Source organism: Arxiozyma heterogenica (genome assembly GCF_036370985.1).
Source record: "Arxiozyma heterogenica strain weizmannii chromosome Unknown scaffold_16, whole genome shotgun sequence".
In the NCBI taxonomy this organism is placed as follows: Eukaryota; Fungi; Ascomycota; class Saccharomycetes; order Saccharomycetales; family Saccharomycetaceae; genus Arxiozyma; species Arxiozyma heterogenica.
In genome coordinates this window covers 338221-356005 of record NW_027042669.1, presented here as the reverse complement: position 1 = coordinate 356005, position 17785 = coordinate 338221, and the positions used below count along the sequence as shown (strand labels likewise).

Below are 17785 nucleotides of genomic sequence, written 5' to 3'. Positions count from 1 at the left end.
CCTCAATTATAACTACTATTTCTCAGTGATAGAGGAGTTGTTATTACTACTGTTTTTTACATTTTAAAACATTCGTCAACTTTCATTTACAGATAAACACATATACTTAATAAATAATGAGCGAAGAAAACAGTATAAATACTGCAACCGCCCAAATTAAGACTGAAGAATCTCCATTACACACAGTCGGTTTCGATGCTAGATTTCCTCAACAAAATCAAACCAAACATTGCTGGCAAGCTTATGTTGATTACCACAAGTGCATCAATATCAAAGGTGAGGATTTTGCTCCTTGCAAAGTCTTCTGGAGAACGTATAACTCACTTTGTCCAGTTGATTGGATTGAAAAATGGGATGAACAAAGAGAAAAGGGCATTTTTGCTGGTAATGTCAGTGCTGAGTAAGTAGCCTCGAGCAAAGTTTTTGATTGATTTACTCTTTTTTATTTTTCTTTTTCACATATTTTTCTTTTATTAGCTTCTTCCTTTCCCCCTTTTTTTCCTTCCAAATGTTTTTTTTTAATTAATTATTTTTTGTTATTTTAATAATATGCACTAAGTTAACATAAGATTATAGTTGTGAAATGTTACTTAGTGTTTTACTATTATATATACATATACATATGCATATAAATACATATTCTGTTATCATATTTATTACACCCTCTAGTGATTACTGTCTTTTTTTTGGATAATAATACTTCTATTTCTATTTTTCTTCTTCTATTTGGGCAATTCTTTGAGTCATGTATAGGTTCAATGATAAAAGCCTTTTTTATATGAACTTTAGACAGTATGTGATTTGAAAACAATTATGGTAAAAACGGCATTACTAAAGAGGTATAGGAAATAGGATCTCTTTATATTTTTAGATATGATGTTATTACATAACTGAACCAATATAATCAAGTTATATATACATTATATACTTTACTAATCGATTCTTGATTATTCTTGGTTGCTCTTTTCTTATTTTCTGTTAATTATTTCTGTTTTATATGTGTGTATCTATACATAATAACTTTCTTATAACTTTACTAACAAGATTTGTTTGTAAAATTTTCAAAGAAAAAGAGAGTTTAGAAAAATACTGGTAACTTTTGTCTTCCAAAACCAATAATCAAAACCCTAATACAGTAATATCTAGGATACTATAATTGCCTTTCTTTATGAAACAGATTCCATGTTGTTTTTAAACCATGAGCTGCTTCTTTCGAATTTTTCATATAATCTCGACGATTCTCTCTTGTGTAGCATTTTCTTCAATTCATCTTTGCTAACTTGAACTGGATCAGCTTCTCTACATTTGTATAAAATTAGCAATAATGTTTCTTGATTATATTTGTCCTTTTTAGCATTTATAATTTTAATTAACTTCCCCAGACTTGCTTTCTCTGTTCTTTCAACGTTCTCTTCGGAACTTGATAAAATTGAGAGTTTGATTATAGAATGTTATCACAAATCTAATTTTGAATATATAATGTCCTTTAGAATTTAATTTGTTTCTTCCAATTCCAAAATTTGGATCTCCTATCATTTTCACTACTTTCGGATGGTTCCGAATTATATATTATACCAGAATGTATAACTAGTATATAGTACCTCACAGAGGCATTCTTATCTACAAGTATTCTATTTCCAAATTTAAAAGATTTCAAATCTCTATGTCTAGTCTCATAATGCAAACAACCATTTGTCCTGTTTTTGAGTATTAAATGTTGATATAACAGAACCATGGTTTCTATATCATACAAATAACATGGTTTTGTATGTACATTTTATCTTGCTGTATCAATTTTTGGAATCGCATACTTTGGTCTATCCCACTTGACATTGTTCACACCATTTTACTTTGTACAGCATATGCAGATATGGGAACCAAAAATTAATTAACTTGGTTTATATTTTAAACAGGTGTATCTTTTATCATCTATGTGCATTATAATATACTGTAATTTTTATATATCAAAACCATCGTGCTACGTGATATTTTAATGTGGGAATAAAAATTGATTTCGCCCAGGATCGAACTGGGGACGTTCTGCGTGTTAAGCAGATGCCATAACCAACTAGACCACGAAACCATGTTACTGTTACACTTGTTGTAGTATGGTGTGGTGAAGTTCTTTGTGTATTCCAGGGAAGCGCAAATAATATTAATAGTAACTCAAATAATCGAGACAGTAATCAACTATAGTCGATAGTATAATTACTAAAACGGTCTTATATATTAAGCGGCTTATATCGAGCTAATGTACTTATTCGAAGTTACTTGACTTGTTACTCGCTTGTTCTATTTTGTTTATACATAATATATAAATTATTTACAAGAAACGATTATGGAAGATGATCTTTTATCTCCTGAAAACGTTGTCCTTTTATATGTTTTCTGGAGCTCGATCGATTATTCAGATTACTACATTAATGACTTGACTGATTCAAACCCTAAAATTTATTATATTAATTTAGGTGCACTACTGGATTAGAACTGCATCCCAATTCTCTAATCATGGTGATTAGTAATACACGTGGGACTTAATAAAACAATAGGTAAATTCTAGATTTGCCAAGATCTTATGTAATCCAATCTTTTTATTATGCAGCATCTAATGTTGTAGCACATGTATGGCTTATTAATACACTAATTGGTTCTAGATTCATTCAGGATCTTATGTAATCTTGATGGTTATAACTATTCTATTCCACAACAACACTTGTTGTAGTATGGTATGATGAAATTCTTTGTGTATTCCAGGGAAGCGCAAATAATATTAATAGTCATTCAAGTAATCGAGACAGTAATCAATTATAGGCGATAATATAATTACTAAAACGGTCTTATATATTGAGCGGCTTTAACGAGCTAATATATTTATTCAAAGTTACTTAACTTGTTACTTGCTTGTTGTTCTCTTTTTGTTCATTTATAATATATAAATTATTTACAAGAAATGGTTATGGAAGATGATCTTTTATCTTCAGAAAACGTTGTCCTTTTATATGTTTTCTGGAGCTCGATCAATTATTCAGATTAGTACGTTAATGACTTGACTGATTCACCCTAAAATTTATTACATTTGTTGGAATTTGGAGCCTTCTGCGTCCATGGTAATGATAGACATCATTAAGTTATAGATACTTGTTTTGTTTTTGTATTAAATACCTGTACATATTTATTATATAGTGTATTCAGGATACATTCTTTTATTTACTTTAAGTTTTCTTTTAAAGTTTTTCATTTCTTTTCAAATCTTCGAAAGACATATTTGGTGACAATTAAAATGTTTTCCTGATATTATGTACATCCGTACACCACATAATATATAGAAAAACTAATTAAAAATAATTCTTATGAAAATGACAGTAATAAACTCTCATTTTCCAACAACATTAATTTAGGTGCACTAGTGGATTAGAACTGCACCCCAATTCTCTAATCATGGTGATTAGTAATACACGTGGGACTTATTAAAACAATAGGTAAATTCTAGATTTGCCAAAATCTTATGTAATCCAATCTCTTTATTATGCAGCATCTAATGTTGTAGCACGTATATGGCTTATTAACACAATAAATAGTTCTAGATTCATTCAGGATCTTATGTAATCTTGATGGTTATAGCTATTCTATTCCACAACAACCATAAGCTTCTTCGGGCACGTGGCGCAGTTGGTAGCGCGCTTCCCTTGCAAGGAAGAGGTCATCGGTTCGATTCCGGTCGCGTCCACTCTTTTTTTATGTATTGGTGTAATATCTTTGATATTTGTAATATCCCTGATATTACTATTTAGGGTTTTGTTTAGAAAAATGAGGGTTGACGATATTTTTCTAAACTTTCCTTTTTTGGCAAAATTTTACAAACATAGATAAAAACAGGAGTAACCAACATAAGTACAAGAGAACAACCAAGATGGAATCAAAGATTAAATAAGTTGAAATATAGAGTTTGTAAGTGTATACTATTAGGTTATCATAGATTAGGATATATAGTTATATAAATATGTAGGAATATTGCATTTAGAGATATAGAAAGAGTCTATAATAATTACGATTTCAACAAGATTAACTGTTATCAGAAACACATAACCTAAGGGTTATTGCAATTGGAGATCTGATGATCCTAAGGTTATGTGACATATGAAATCCTGATGTCGTTATAAACGGTCTTGTGAACTCTTTAATCGACGATGATGTTCTTGATTGTCTTGTTTATACAAATCTAAGTATCTGTACATCTGTGTATATTAATTACTTCTTGTGTAGAGTCTAGTTTATGTGTTATGTATAGGAGACAACAGCCAAGCATTACTTACCTAATTTTATATTTCAAAAAAGTATATCTCTCGTGGTAGGCCTTCGTTTATTATATATATTATAAAATTTTTTGCAACATTTTGTTGTTTAAGAAGAGTTTATTTCTGGTATGCACACTTGCAAAGGAATAATGATATCTTGAAAGGTTACTGTAGGAAGAACTAGAAAGCGTGATAATCAGAAAAACAAAGAAGAGAATATCCATATATATACATATATTAAATCTTGATTCTAGGTATGATCTTTTGTACTTGTTGCATCTTATGACAATATTTATTTATTTATTTTATTTTAGAATCTATAGACTTTCTATCAAAATTAGAGTTATTATAACTTTAGTTTTGATATACTAAAAAAAGAATATGTACAGAGTATTCATTCAAAGAATATTGTTGGATGCAGTATCTTAAATATGCAAAAGATGCATGTACTCAACAGAAACTTTTTTTTTACCGAACACTTCACATTAGCAGCTTATTGCGGGCACAGGAATTATTCAAATTTGGTAGTTTACTTAATCCATTTCTAACAATCTATAATTGTATAATGTGTACATATATATATATATATATATATGCTTATAAAAGAAACTAACCAAGGTGATAGTTGTTGAAGAATATGTCTTACTTAAGTCTTCAAAAAGAAGGATACTCGAGTGTGTTATTATAATTTCACGGTTTTGTCATTTAGGTTTGTGTTTATCTTTTGGTCGGTATTTCAATGAGTTAAATAACTTTAAATAGAATAACCACCAATTGCAGACTCAGAAAATATAATAGCATAAAGTAAAGGAATAGATTATCAAATAAGTAATAATTGAAGAATTCTTTTTTCAAGAATTTTCGAATAAGAATACATCATAAATAAGGGCTAAAATAACTGTATTTTGAACAGTGTTTATCTGTATTTTTTTGTTCTGCAACGTTTGATAATTGGATGCCTGTGTTATAACATGGCAATAAAACAACTTTCTCAAGATACCAAGTGGAAAATTGTTGCAAGTTCATACATATTTGATCCCACTTCAGCAATTAAAGAATTAGTGGATAATAGTATTGATGCACATTCAAAAACTATATCGATTGATGTGGATTCTAAAACAGGTGGTTGTGAGTATATATGTGTTCGAGATGACGGTGAGGGTGTCCTAATAGAAGATAGATCAATGATGTGTTTAAATCATTCCACTTCAAAGATTCAAAATATATTAGATATTGGTATGACTTCGAACTTGGGTTTTAGAGGCGAAGCGTTATTTCTCTTAAGTACTTTGGTTGCCAATAATGGCTCACTGGAAATTATAACTAGAACAAAATACGATAATATTGCAGAACGTTGGTTAGTCGACAAGAAAGGGGCTATTATTCCTAAATCTAGAAGAAAGATCCCTGCCCCTACAGGTACCACAGTTATTATAAAAAATTTACTGGGTGGACTACGTGCAAGATATATAGAGTTACAAGGTAGAGTTGATAAAACTGTAACAAGCATATCCAACTTAGTTAATCATTACAGTTTATCATTCAGAAATATAAGATTTGTTTTTTCGTTGGTATCACTTTCAAGAAATGGGTTTGCTTCTAACAAGCAATTATATAGTTCGATAAACTCAAATATATCCAGAGTAAGACTGCTTTCAAGCATGGCTTCTTTAAGAAAACCAGTTGAATTGAATTTTTGGTATAAAGATAATTTTATTATTAATAATCTTTTCAGCATTGATTATATATTGCCAAATATGTTACCCGAGATGGAAATAATTAATAAAAAAAAACAGCTCAAATTTGTTAGTATAAATCAACGTCCATTATCAATTAAGTTAGATTTTGGTCAAAGGGTTAATAAATCACTAAATAAAATTTACAAAAATTTTGACCTTTTGGAACCTCATGTTTGGTATATTAATTTTAATTGTTCAGGAAATTTAATCGACATAAATATTGAACCGGCGAAAAATAATGTACTGATAAATAATAAAGAAGTCATAATGAATGATTTTGAACAAGCTATTACTTCAATATTAGAAAGCAAACTAAACTCTGAATATAGGAAAATACATATTTCTCCTTTTGAAAATGGTTCAAGAGACAAAAATGTCCAACAACAAGTAGAGGGGAACCAATTAGATAGGGAAGACCATAAGACTCGTTCAACCGAATTAATGGTTTTGGATTTGGATTTGGATTTGAACCCAGATACTACATCACATACTAATGAGAATGATACCAAGCAAGTAAAAGAAGTTAGTTTATTCAATAATGATATATCTATAGATTCTACAACAGTAATTAATGAAGATTATGATGAAGGTAGTGCTGTAAAAAAGAATATAAGCACAACAAACTCTGATTCCTTCTTATCAGACAATAGAGATAGTTGTAGCAGTAGCAACTGGGGAAAACTTTGGTTCAATCAAGTAGAATTTATGCAGGATAAAAGTGATAAAATTAAAGGTGTAAGTCAATCACGAGATAGTGTATCTTTGCCATCTTCATTAACTAATAATTATAAACAAGCTAGCTATCTTAATGATGATGATTTAAAATTAGCTAAAGACATCTCACTATCTAATCCCATAACAATTTCAAAACTCAAAAGACCAAACAACTTAGAAAATATGAATGAACAAATGAAAGAAAGAAAAATAAATTCATCGGGTAGGACTACTTTTACTAATAATCTTCACATATCAGCCAAGGAAGATTTTCAAAAAAATTATAATTCTAGAATTAATCAAGATGGTAAGATCTCATCATCATTTATTCCTAAAAGAGATTTGAAAAGGCATCTATCTTTATATTCAGAATATACAAATAGTTATTCGACCAAATGTATCTACATGTTCTCTAGAAACCTGAATAATTATGAGGAAAAATGGGATAAAAGAATTACTGTTGCACTATCCAATTCACTAGTTGCAATGTTATCTGAGATTAGCAATTTATCAAGTAATGAGGTGATAAATTCTTTGCAGAAAACTGACTATGGTTGGTACATGTTAAAGGGGACAGAAGATAGACAAACTGATCCCACAATTTTTGACAAAGCTTGATAATGGAGGAGGACAAAAAGTCATGTAGATGGTTTCATAGATGACAATTTGACCAATATTCGTATACAGGTGTGAAGCGCTTGACTGATCTTAAAGAAACTATCATTTTCATCTACCGTTGTCGGATTCTGTATTATCATTCATTTTTAGGAGAGTCTGGTTTTTCAATTTGTTCGAGGGATCTGCTCTTCTGCAGATACGAAAATATGGGGTGCAGTTACCCAAACTGGCCATTGTTGCTATGGAAACCTACGATTTATTTGGATAAGCTCAAATTGAAAAAAGAAAAGAATAGAAAATTTTTTTAATAATAGTGGGTCAGAAGAAAAGGCAGAAACGTCGCGAAAGCATTTTATGAACTTATTATAATGCTACTGCTTATTGGTTTTGATGGCACTAAAAATATTTGATTTACGACACCTATAAACATCATTTATTAACTTTCTTCGATAAAGGCAAGAAAAAGCTACATATATATATATATATAGGTATTGCTATAACATTAAAAAGTGCACACAATCTGTTTTTCCACAACTCTCCCTTGTTTTTGTATATTAGCAAAGTGTTCAGGAAAGTTATTCGACACTAACATTGATCAGATCTTATATATACATAGATAGATATATTTATATTATCAACACTAGAAGAAGACTGTTTTAAGACATTTGTTGAGTTGTTTGCTCGTTCATTTCATGTTATTTATCTATAGCAGTTAACTTAGAAGGGACCAAAAGGTGTGTTTTATATTTCTAATTTGATAAAATATTTTTAATAAATCCAATATTATTAAGAGGATGTCATACATACAGATATTACAAAAATTTCTCAAGTTTATTGGACCAGGTATCATGGTTAGTGTGGCCTACATGGATCCAGGAAATTATTCTACAAGTGTGTCAGGTGGGGCCAAATATAAATATCAATTATTATTTTCTGTTTTTATTTCAAACATATTTGCTATTATATTACAATGTTTATGTGTTAAATTAGGTACTGTTACAGGTTATGATTTAGCAGAAAATTGTCGTAGAAATTTACCAAGAAAACTAAATTTAACTTTGTATTTTTTTGCAGAATTGGCTATCATTGCCACGGATTTGGCTGAAGTTGTTGGTACTGCAGTTGCTTTACAAATTATATTTGGTATTCCTTTAACTTGGGGTGTTGTTTTAACTGTACTGGATGTTTTGATCATTTTAATATTCTATAAGCCAGAAGGACAAGATATGAAAAAAGTTAGGACATTTGAAATATTTGTGGGTACTTTAGTTATTGCCACATGTTTCTGTTTTGTATTGGAACTTTGTAAAATTACTGTACCACATAAAGACGAATTATTTAAAGGATTTTTACCATCAAAGATTATCTTTGAAGAGAAACAAGCATTATATATTTCATTAGGTATACTTGGTGCTACAGTTATGCCACATTCTTTATATCTAGGTTCATCCATTGTTAAACCAAGATTAAATGATTATGATAGAAAACATTTTGGTAAGATAGAAGATCGTCCTAGTTTGAGCGCTATCAAATATACTTTAAATTTTGCATATGCAGAACTAATAGTATCCTTGTTTTTAATCGCAACATTTGTTAATTCTTCTATATTAATTGTCGCTGGTGCTTCATTAGCAGGTCAGCCAGAAGCTGAGGATGCAGACTTATTATCAATTTATGAATTATTAGTTCATTATATATCTCCTGCAGCAGGTATGATATTTGCCTTGGCAATGTTGTTTTCTGGCCAATCAGCTGGTATTATTTGTACAATTGCTGGTCAAATTGTATCAGAAGGGTTTTTGGAATGGTCGTTACCACCATGGGCAACTAGACTATGTACTAGGCTAATATCTGTTGTACCATGTTTATTCGTGGCTTTCACTATGGGTGAAAGTGGTATTTCGAAAATTCTTAATTTGTCACAAGTGCTTTTATCATTAATTTTACCAGTTGTGTCAGCACCATTAATTTATTTTACTGCAAATAGAAAACTGATGACTGTTACTGATCAATATGGCGAGTTAACTAATTCTGAAGTGAATTCAAGAGTAATTAATGAAGAAACACCTTTAAATAGTGAGTTTAAGAAAACGAGTGATTTCACAAACAGTCGTCTATTGTCATGGACAGCTGTTTTTATTTGGGCTATTATTGGAGGTTTAAATACATATTTAGTTGTGTCCTTTTTGTTAGGTGAAGATGTGCATTTCTAACGATATTAACACATTTGTTTTTTTGGTTTATCCTTTTACGTTGTTTAATTTCTTAATTATCATTTTACATTCTTGATATCGTCATTTCTACTTCCCGTTAGCATTCTAAGCATAGTACTATATTATTACATTTTTTTTTGAATATGTATGTTTAGGAATAACAAGCATATAATATATATTAATAAATATTAAAAATGGAGTCCATATCTTTTCTATTTCTTTCATCTAGCTTATATAATATTACATACTATTCTATCTTTAATGGATATAAAACAGTGATTTACGTATAATTGTGACTTTGTTTTGAATTTAAAATAACTTAAATTAATTTTTTTTAGTATTATATTTCCTTTTTCTACCAATATGTATGCGTACAACTGGGATGGTACCACTATAATTGGCTTGCATAATTGGGAATGAGTTTGAATTATAGATAGGTAAGCTTTTAACTTGTTTATTTATTATGATTTGTTTTAGTATTCTTTTAGCTTTAAAATACAATCTTGTTTCTTCATGTGATGGTTTTGAGATTTTATTCAATACTCTTTCTCTCCTTAATTTCTGAATTTGCAATAACAGTTTCTTGACCAGTATGGATTGTGTACCTTCTTGGAATGCTTTAATTTCATCTTCATCAATGTAGTGAGATGGATGCCATGAGAGTATATTTTCAAGATTTAAATTAGAGGATTTATTGTTATCACTATTATTAATGTTGTTTTCAGGATCCTTATGATCGTTATTTATTTTGGTTTGTTCCTTTTCTGTTTCTATTATTTGTTCCTTTGGAAGTTTATTACTATCAGTATTAAGGCTATCATTAGTGTTCTCATGACTTGTTGGTTTTTCGTCAGATATTTTGTCTTCTTTTTGTGGTAATAAATCCTCTTGTTTTGATTTATTCTTCTTAATTTCATTATTATCAACAGTAATAGCAGAGGTAGTGTTGTGTTTTTCTGATTTATTGTCGGCCAATGATATTAGATCTAGATATCCGATTCTTTTCAACCACATTACACCTCTTGCTGTAGCATCTAATATAGTACCACTCTCATTAAAGGCTGGAGCAAATGAGTCATAATCACCATATTTTAACCACGTAGTAGTTGGTAATGCATACCAGTTTGGATGTAAAAATCTTGACATAATTTCAGTTGGAGGTAATGTTGGATCTGGAACATTGCTAGTGTTTGCAGCCATAAACCCTAATCTTGGAGCTTCTTCAAAAAGATTTGTCTGTGGGATAATCTTATTAATTTCAAAATTGTTATTAGGCAATTCCCTGACTCGATGGTCCAACGGAGACTTGGTGATAATAGATGAAAATAGTTCCATATCTTTAGTCTTTATGTGGTATGTCTCTGGGATTGGAATTTTATAACTGGTTGAGATTTTGATGAAGTCTCTACTTATTGCTTTATCTAATTCGGTGTTATTTTTTACCTCATCCGTATCGATATCCTTATCTGTGGAATCTATAATATCGATATTTTTGATTAATTGGAGTCCAATGTTATAGCATTCTCTTAGAATCAATTCCGAAGCAAATTTATAAAATTTATCTACAATTTGATAATTTCTGGTACCTGGATTATAGTAGTGGATCAGCATGGTACATACTAATTTAATATCATGGTAAAGCTTGTAAATGCCTCCCTTTTTCAAATCATAATAACTTTCATCAAATCTTTGTGAGATTGTTGTCAATTGTAATTCTGACTCATTTATAATGTTTTTATCATCATCTGTTAGTTCCTCTAAATATTTGGTATATGATGTATAAATATTATCTGGATTAGGTTCAAAGAATGAACTAGGGAACTTTTCATTTAATATCTTGCATTTCAAAGAAGCACTATTTAGATAATATGGTATTGATATATTGTGTACATATATCGTTAGAGTATTATTATATTATAGAATAAACATGTCTGTTAGTATAATCTGTACTTTAAGTTATTAAAAGAATTATCTGAAGAACTTTAAAGAAATACACTCTGAATGTGAAAGTGTATGTCAATTTGCGATAATATTAATAATAATAACTGATAATCGAAATACATACGCTTTTAGTACTGTATGGATGTCTTTCAATACATTTGTATTACTCATTGTCAATACTTTCAAAGTAAATTAATATACTATTCAAATAACCAATCAAGGAATTACTCGTAAAATCAGTATGTCAAAATATGTTGGTAGGTTGTTTTTGTTATTGTTTTTCCGCTTTCCTGTCTTTTTTGTTTAGTTTGGCTTTGTTTTTTTCTTTCTTTCCAATTTTTTTTTCCTTTTTTTCTATTCTTCTAACTGATCTTGTTTTGGATTGCGTCTTATTGAAAAAAAAAAACCTTACTGAACTATTTTCTGTTTCTTAAACCATTTCTCTCTTTGAGTAACCTTTGGGAGTTTTTATGTTTTCTTGTTTTTCTAGATTCTTTTTTTTTTTATTTTGGTGAAAAAATTATGTGTATGTCGTTGGGAGTGACATAAAAACGTCTTTGAAAATGTGTCTGCGTCACAATAAAGAAAAGAGTTTAAAAGGATGTGGCAATAAAATTGTGCTATTTCAATTAAAAGAGTCCTTGAATAGAGTCCCAAATTCTTTTAATACATATTTTATTATACAGTGTAATCAAAGTGTGAATGATATGAAGAAACAACGATTTGTTTCGTTTGCCCATAGGCTATCTTAACGAATACTCTTGAGAATTTTTTAGTTCAATCTTATTAATGAATTCCATAAGTAAGAAAAGTATGTAGATTAGTAGTAAAAGCTCCGTCAAAAGAAATAATCATAATAATTTTTATTAATAAAGAGAAGAGTGAGCAAAAATCAACGTAGAATTCTAGATATATCTATCAAAAGTGATAGTGGCTTTCAGAAACCATATATATCTCTTATAAATTATTAAAAATAATACACTATACAGTTTTTAAATATATATAATATAACGGTAATTAAAAATATATCAGAATCCCTTTTTTCTTCTAAGATTTTTGTGCTTGTCCAATTGATTTATAATTTTTATTGGTTAAGAATTTATCAACAATCCATCGACCATTTTCTTTCTTTTGGTGAACTGCTATTGGATTTAAATCCCAACCAATCTTAAGATCACTGTCCGCAGAACTACCGAATCTGGGGACTACGTAACATACACGTTCATTTATTGATAGGTTTATTGTCTTTAATCCTTGACCAGTCAACGGCTTACTGTAAGACAATAGTTGGCCCTTCCTTGCTATATTTGCGAGCGGTGTGCTCTTTATATCACATAAAGCATTTATTCTTGTTTTATTATTATTACCAAGGTGCAAAGAATGGAAAATTAGATATTTTGGAGGCAATTCCCCTAAGTTAGAAAGAATGGATGTTGGATGAATATAAACAAAGGATTCTTCAATGATAGGGCTCTTTTGCGCCATCACTGGGATATATGGAATATTGACCAGACTGGTTTTGTTTGTGATTTTTGCATCTTCAGGGTAAATACAATCGGCACGAATTGCAACACGGTCAACAAATCCAGCACATATCATTTGTTTTAATAATTTTAATTGTGTTTCATTGGGGATATCAGATTTTAGGTCCTCATCTTTCACTGTGATAGCAATGTTCTCTTTTGGTGTATTTGACTTAATGATATAAGTCAATTGTTTTCTTAACTTCATGATTTCTTCCATCAATTTACCTCTTAGGAAATTATCTTCTATAAATTTTTCTCTTGCTAATTTTGGAATATAATCAATCGCACTCACTACACTTAATAAACGAAAAGCATCACTATAAGGATCTAATTTACTGAACCTATTTCTACTTTTATAAAATTTTATCCTTAATTCACGCTTTTTTTCCTCTTTTATAGAATTATTTTCTGTTTCATCCTCAGAATCATTGCCTTCTCTGGATTCACTATTTCTGATCTTTTCATTGATACCCAATTCGAATTCACTGATAAATGGATCACCAACAGATAATGCACTCACAATTGAAACAACATAAGGCAGGCAATTTTGTTCTGTAGAAACTAGTACCATCTTAGAAAACCTAGGTGATAATGGGAATAGACTCATTTTTTTACCGTCTTCTGTAATACGTTCCTTCATATCTAAGGCACCTAGATATTTTAATAACTGTAATGCATTAGCCAACATTGTCCTATCTGGTGGAGTAGGAAATGGGAAATTTATAATATTATGAATAGCCATACTTTTCATTTGAAGTACAATACTTTCAACCGGCATTCGTAAAATTTCAGGGCGTGAGAATTGCTCGAAATCACGTTCAAATACAGCAGAAGAATATAACCTATAACAATGGCCTGGACCAGTACGACCAGCTCTACCACTTCTTTGATCTGCACTGGCTTTGCTGATCCAACCTATTTCGAAACTTTGAACGCCATTTTCTTCATTGTAAACACGCTCTTTAGATCTACCACAGTCAACTACGTACCTGACATTAGGAATAGTTAGTGATGTTTCTGCAACGTTAGTGGCCACAACACATAATCTAGATCCAGGAGGTGGGTCTTCAAACACTCTCATCTGTTCTTTAGTGGGTAATAATGAGTATAATGGTAAAACATACAATGGGTCATTTGGAGTTTGTTCTTCAGTTAATACCTCCTCAAATCCTTCTTCATCTTCACTAGTATCATCTATATCACTTTCTTCTTGGATTTCAGCATTAAATTGTTCTTCATCAACAGCTTTAACACTAAAATTAATATCTTCAACTTCAAGATCCGTGTTTTTGGAATTAACCCATACGGTAGCTATATTGTCATCATTTTTATGGTGCTTGTGTTTCTTAGGGAAAGGAAATTCTTTTCTTAATCTTTTTACCATTTGTGTTATCTCCTGTTGACCAGTTAGGAAAACTAAAATAGCACCTGGTGGTAATCGTCTATGGATTTTACAAGTCTTCTTGAATGCTTCCTCGACGTAGTTAAATGCAGTCTTACGATTAAAATGGATTGAAACTGGGAATTGTCTAGCAGAAATATTTAATATAGGTGGCGGAATGGGGAATAAAGTAGAATTTTCACTAAAATCAGAAACTCTAAGTGTAGCTGACATGATAATCAACTTTAATTTTTTGCAGTTCATAGGATCTACGTCATGTTCTTTAGCACGTAATCTGACACAACGACTTAACATACCGATCAGGATGTCTGTATTAATATTTCTCTCATGCGCTTCATCAATGATGATAGAAGAGTACTTGGTAAGTTTGAAATCATGCATCATTTCTCTTAATAAAACACCATCAGTCATGAACTTCACTCTTGTATCATCCTTAGTGGTGGAATCAAAACGAATTTGATAAGCTACTTTATTACCATGATCACCCAATTCATTACTAACACGATTAGCCATAGAAACAGCAGCAACTCTTCTTGGTTGTGTGATACCAATCATACCTGGATAATCATCAGAATCTTTACTACCGAACCCAGATTCATACAAAAATTGAGGAACTTGAGTGGTCTTACCAGAACCTGTTTCACCACAAATAATAACAACATCATTATGATGGATCGCCTCCATAATTGAATGTTCTTCAGCAAATACAGGTAATTGCATTCTGGTTTGTTGGATTTCTTCAGGTCTCTTCACTTTAACAAAAAAGGCTTTTCTTTTAGAGTTTAAGTTTACAGGAATAGTATTAGTTTCTAGGCCATCATCTAAATCTTCTTCTCTAATAATAGGTTTATATTCGATGTTTAAAGTTGGAGTTTCTAAATTTCCATCTCTTCCTTCAATTTTTTTAATCTCTTGATTGGCCCACTCTTTGAATTCCTCAGCTCTCTTCTTAGCCTCACTTTCTTCAGAGGATAATTCTTCTTCAGATCCTTCAGATTCTTCATTTACTTCTTCTTCCAACTCTTCTTCATTACTACTCACAGTATTATCATTGGATTTCTCTTTTGAATTTTCTTCCTCTGTACTATTTTCATCTTCTTCCTCATCATCATCTTCTTCAAAGCTTGACTTAAAATCTAATTCATCTTCTAACATTTGATTCTTTTTTTCTTGAAGTTCAATTCGTTGTCTCCAATTATATTTCCTCTTGGAAGCTTTTTTCTCTTTTTTGACTACCTCAATATTGGCAAAACCAAAACCGAAGCCTTGTCCACCAAATTTAGAAGGTCTGTTATCAATAAAGGAGGAAGCAGCCTCAGTTGGTATATCACCAAACTTGGACTCAAAGTCACTTTTTTCTTCCTCTTCTTCTTTGTTTATACTATTATCATTTTTATCATCATTCCATTCTTTAAACTCATGTTCCTCATATAGAATATCTTTGGTTTTAGCTGTACCCCTACCTTGTCTCTCTAGTTCTAAAGCTTCGGCAAATTCTTCTTTCCTGGTTTGTCTCCCATGACCTAATTTTTTAGAACTTGTCAATTTAGAAGTATCAATTTTATAACCTTGTAATTTTTCAATAATTGCCTTTCTCTCTTCCCTTTTCAGTTGATGTTCAATAAACTTATCTAATCTTTTCTTCTTCTGTCGAGATATTTTAGATTCCTTTGGAGTGAACAATTCTTGTAATTTTCTTTTCTTCAGAGATCTCTCTTCTTCAGTTAAAGGTTTCAATAATTCAGCATTAGTATCTTCGTTACTAATTGTATCTTCGGATTTCTTCATTGAATCATTATCATCATTATCACTATCGTTAGTAAATTCATGTCTAAAAAATTGTTTATTCCTTATTCTTTTTAATTCTCTAAGTTTGGCCATTTGACCAGCCCTTGCCTTTTCATTGAATCTTTTCCTGTAAGTTCCCATGATAAGAATTGGCTGTAGGTATTTATTTGATTATTAATATTTGTATTTTTAAAAAAAATTATTTGAAGATATATTTAATAAATAACAATTATACCTTTGTGGTAACGGTGACTGTCGGAAGCTTAGTAGTAACTAAACAAACAGGTCATAATATGGTTATTCTTTGCATTAACCATCACATAGTAAAAGGATTCTTTTAGTAAATTTTTTGCGATGACTTTAGAAATTTTTCTAAAGAAGTTTTTAAATAAATTGAAGATTAAAAAAATAAAAAAAAATTTTCTTCGAGGAGCTATAGATAGAACAGAAATAAAAAAAGTAGAAGGAAAAGAAGAACGAGTTGTGAGTGTGGATGAGAGAAGATATAATTAGTATTAGGTGAACCTACTTAATAGTAGCGATAGATATTAATAGTTAAAATCACCCATCCAGAGATAATTTCTTATATTGATTTGTAGTTACATGAATCTTTTTAAGATTTATTTGTTTTTTTAAATATGATTTAAGTTACGGTACGTTGGTATTAAGTGCTAAAATTGTTGAGAATGAGCGCCTTTATTCATTGGATATATAGTAAACATTCTCAATATTATATTAAACAGATTTAGTATACAAAATTATGATAAAGTTCTTCACTTTCTTTCTCTATATACAACATAGAAATAATAATATATAAAGATTGTAAATAAGATAAAAATAATGTATGATGAAATCCTTGGCTTTATATATGTTAATATTAAGCCATTTTCCTCTACGAACAGTAAGATATTTAATAAATAAACTCAACAACTTTTGGTGACCTCTCAACAATTATCACTCAACAATTTATCGTTTAGTGTCTGCTAAAATCTTATTGTTCTATCTATTTTATTATAGAACATTCTATTTCAACAAAAATATATTAACTAATTTAACTTCAAGAGGTTGGCAAAGCATATTGACTATCTCTTTTTGTTATTAGTAGATATGTTATTTGTTTCACATCCTCTTTATGATAAGATAGAAAAAGTAAAAGTTTTCTTTATTTATAAAATTTTTTGATAATAATGAAGAAAGAAAACAAGATATGTTAGAAGTTGATATAATAGAAAGAGACTGTTTAAAAATTATTTATAGCTATTTATAATTATTATATGAGCTTGAATGTATTACTGTAAAATTATTCAAAATATGTATATGATTGTTTTTTATGTTTTGCTCTAAAAGGAGTCTCTTCAGGTAAACTTGTTTACATTTACCTCGTGATAATGGCTCAATGCCATGAAAACCAAAAGTTTTGCATAAACAATATTATTGTTTTTTATTTTGCAGACACAATTACTTGAAAAATTTATATAAGATAGTTTGATAATGTATTTCTATAATTCTAAATCACAATTCTTCTCAGATTTTAATTAGTTTTAATAAG

The 17785-nt window shown here is 29.9% G+C and overlaps 5 protein-coding genes and 2 non-coding genes across 7 annotated transcripts; 4 read left to right on the top strand and 3 right to left on the bottom strand.

Moving 5' to 3' along the window:
- Window positions 1–116: 116 nt before the first annotated feature.
- COX12 (cytochrome c oxidase subunit VIb) lies at window positions 117–404 on the top strand (the record flags this gene model as incomplete). Its single annotated transcript, XM_064857923.1, has 1 exon — window positions 117–404. The coding sequence occupies one exon, from the start codon at window positions 117–119 to the stop codon at window positions 402–404; it is 288 nt and encodes a 95-aa protein (XP_064715283.1).
- A 1604-nt stretch (window positions 405–2008) lies between these two features.
- On the bottom strand, window positions 2009–2084 carry PWA37_001287. The gene has a single exon. It is a non-coding gene; the product is annotated as a tRNA-Val (tRNA).
- A 1570-nt stretch (window positions 2085–3654) lies between these two features.
- Window positions 3655–3728, top strand: PWA37_001286. Its single transcript has one exon. It is a non-coding gene; the product is annotated as a tRNA-Ala (tRNA).
- A 1538-nt stretch (window positions 3729–5266) lies between these two features.
- MLH2 (mismatch repair protein MLH2) lies at window positions 5267–7366 on the top strand (the record flags this gene model as incomplete). The annotated part of the gene is made up of 1 exon (XM_064857922.1): window positions 5267–7366. The coding sequence occupies one exon, from the start codon at window positions 5267–5269 to the stop codon at window positions 7364–7366; it is 2100 nt and encodes a 699-aa protein (XP_064715282.1).
- A 794-nt stretch (window positions 7367–8160) lies between these two features.
- Window positions 8161–9579, top strand: SMF3 (putative divalent metal ion transporter SMF3; the record flags this gene model as incomplete). The annotated part of the gene is made up of 1 exon (XM_064857921.1): window positions 8161–9579. One exon carries the CDS (start codon window positions 8161–8163, stop codon window positions 9577–9579), a length of 1419 nt encoding a protein of 472 aa, XP_064715281.1.
- A 324-nt stretch (window positions 9580–9903) lies between these two features.
- On the bottom strand, window positions 9904–11691 carry RSC58 (Rsc58p; the record flags this gene model as incomplete). The annotated part of the gene is made up of 2 exons (XM_064857920.1): window positions 9904–11266; window positions 11645–11691. The coding sequence occupies 2 exons, from the start codon at window positions 11689–11691 to the stop codon at window positions 9904–9906; spliced, it is 1410 nt and encodes a 469-aa protein (XP_064715280.1).
- An 876-nt stretch (window positions 11692–12567) lies between these two features.
- ECM16 (ATP-dependent RNA helicase ECM16) lies at window positions 12568–16377 on the bottom strand (the record flags this gene model as incomplete). The annotated part of the gene is made up of 1 exon (XM_064857919.1): window positions 12568–16377. The coding sequence occupies one exon, from the start codon at window positions 16375–16377 to the stop codon at window positions 12568–12570; it is 3810 nt and encodes a 1269-aa protein (XP_064715279.1).
- Window positions 16378–17785: the final 1408 nt, after the last annotated feature.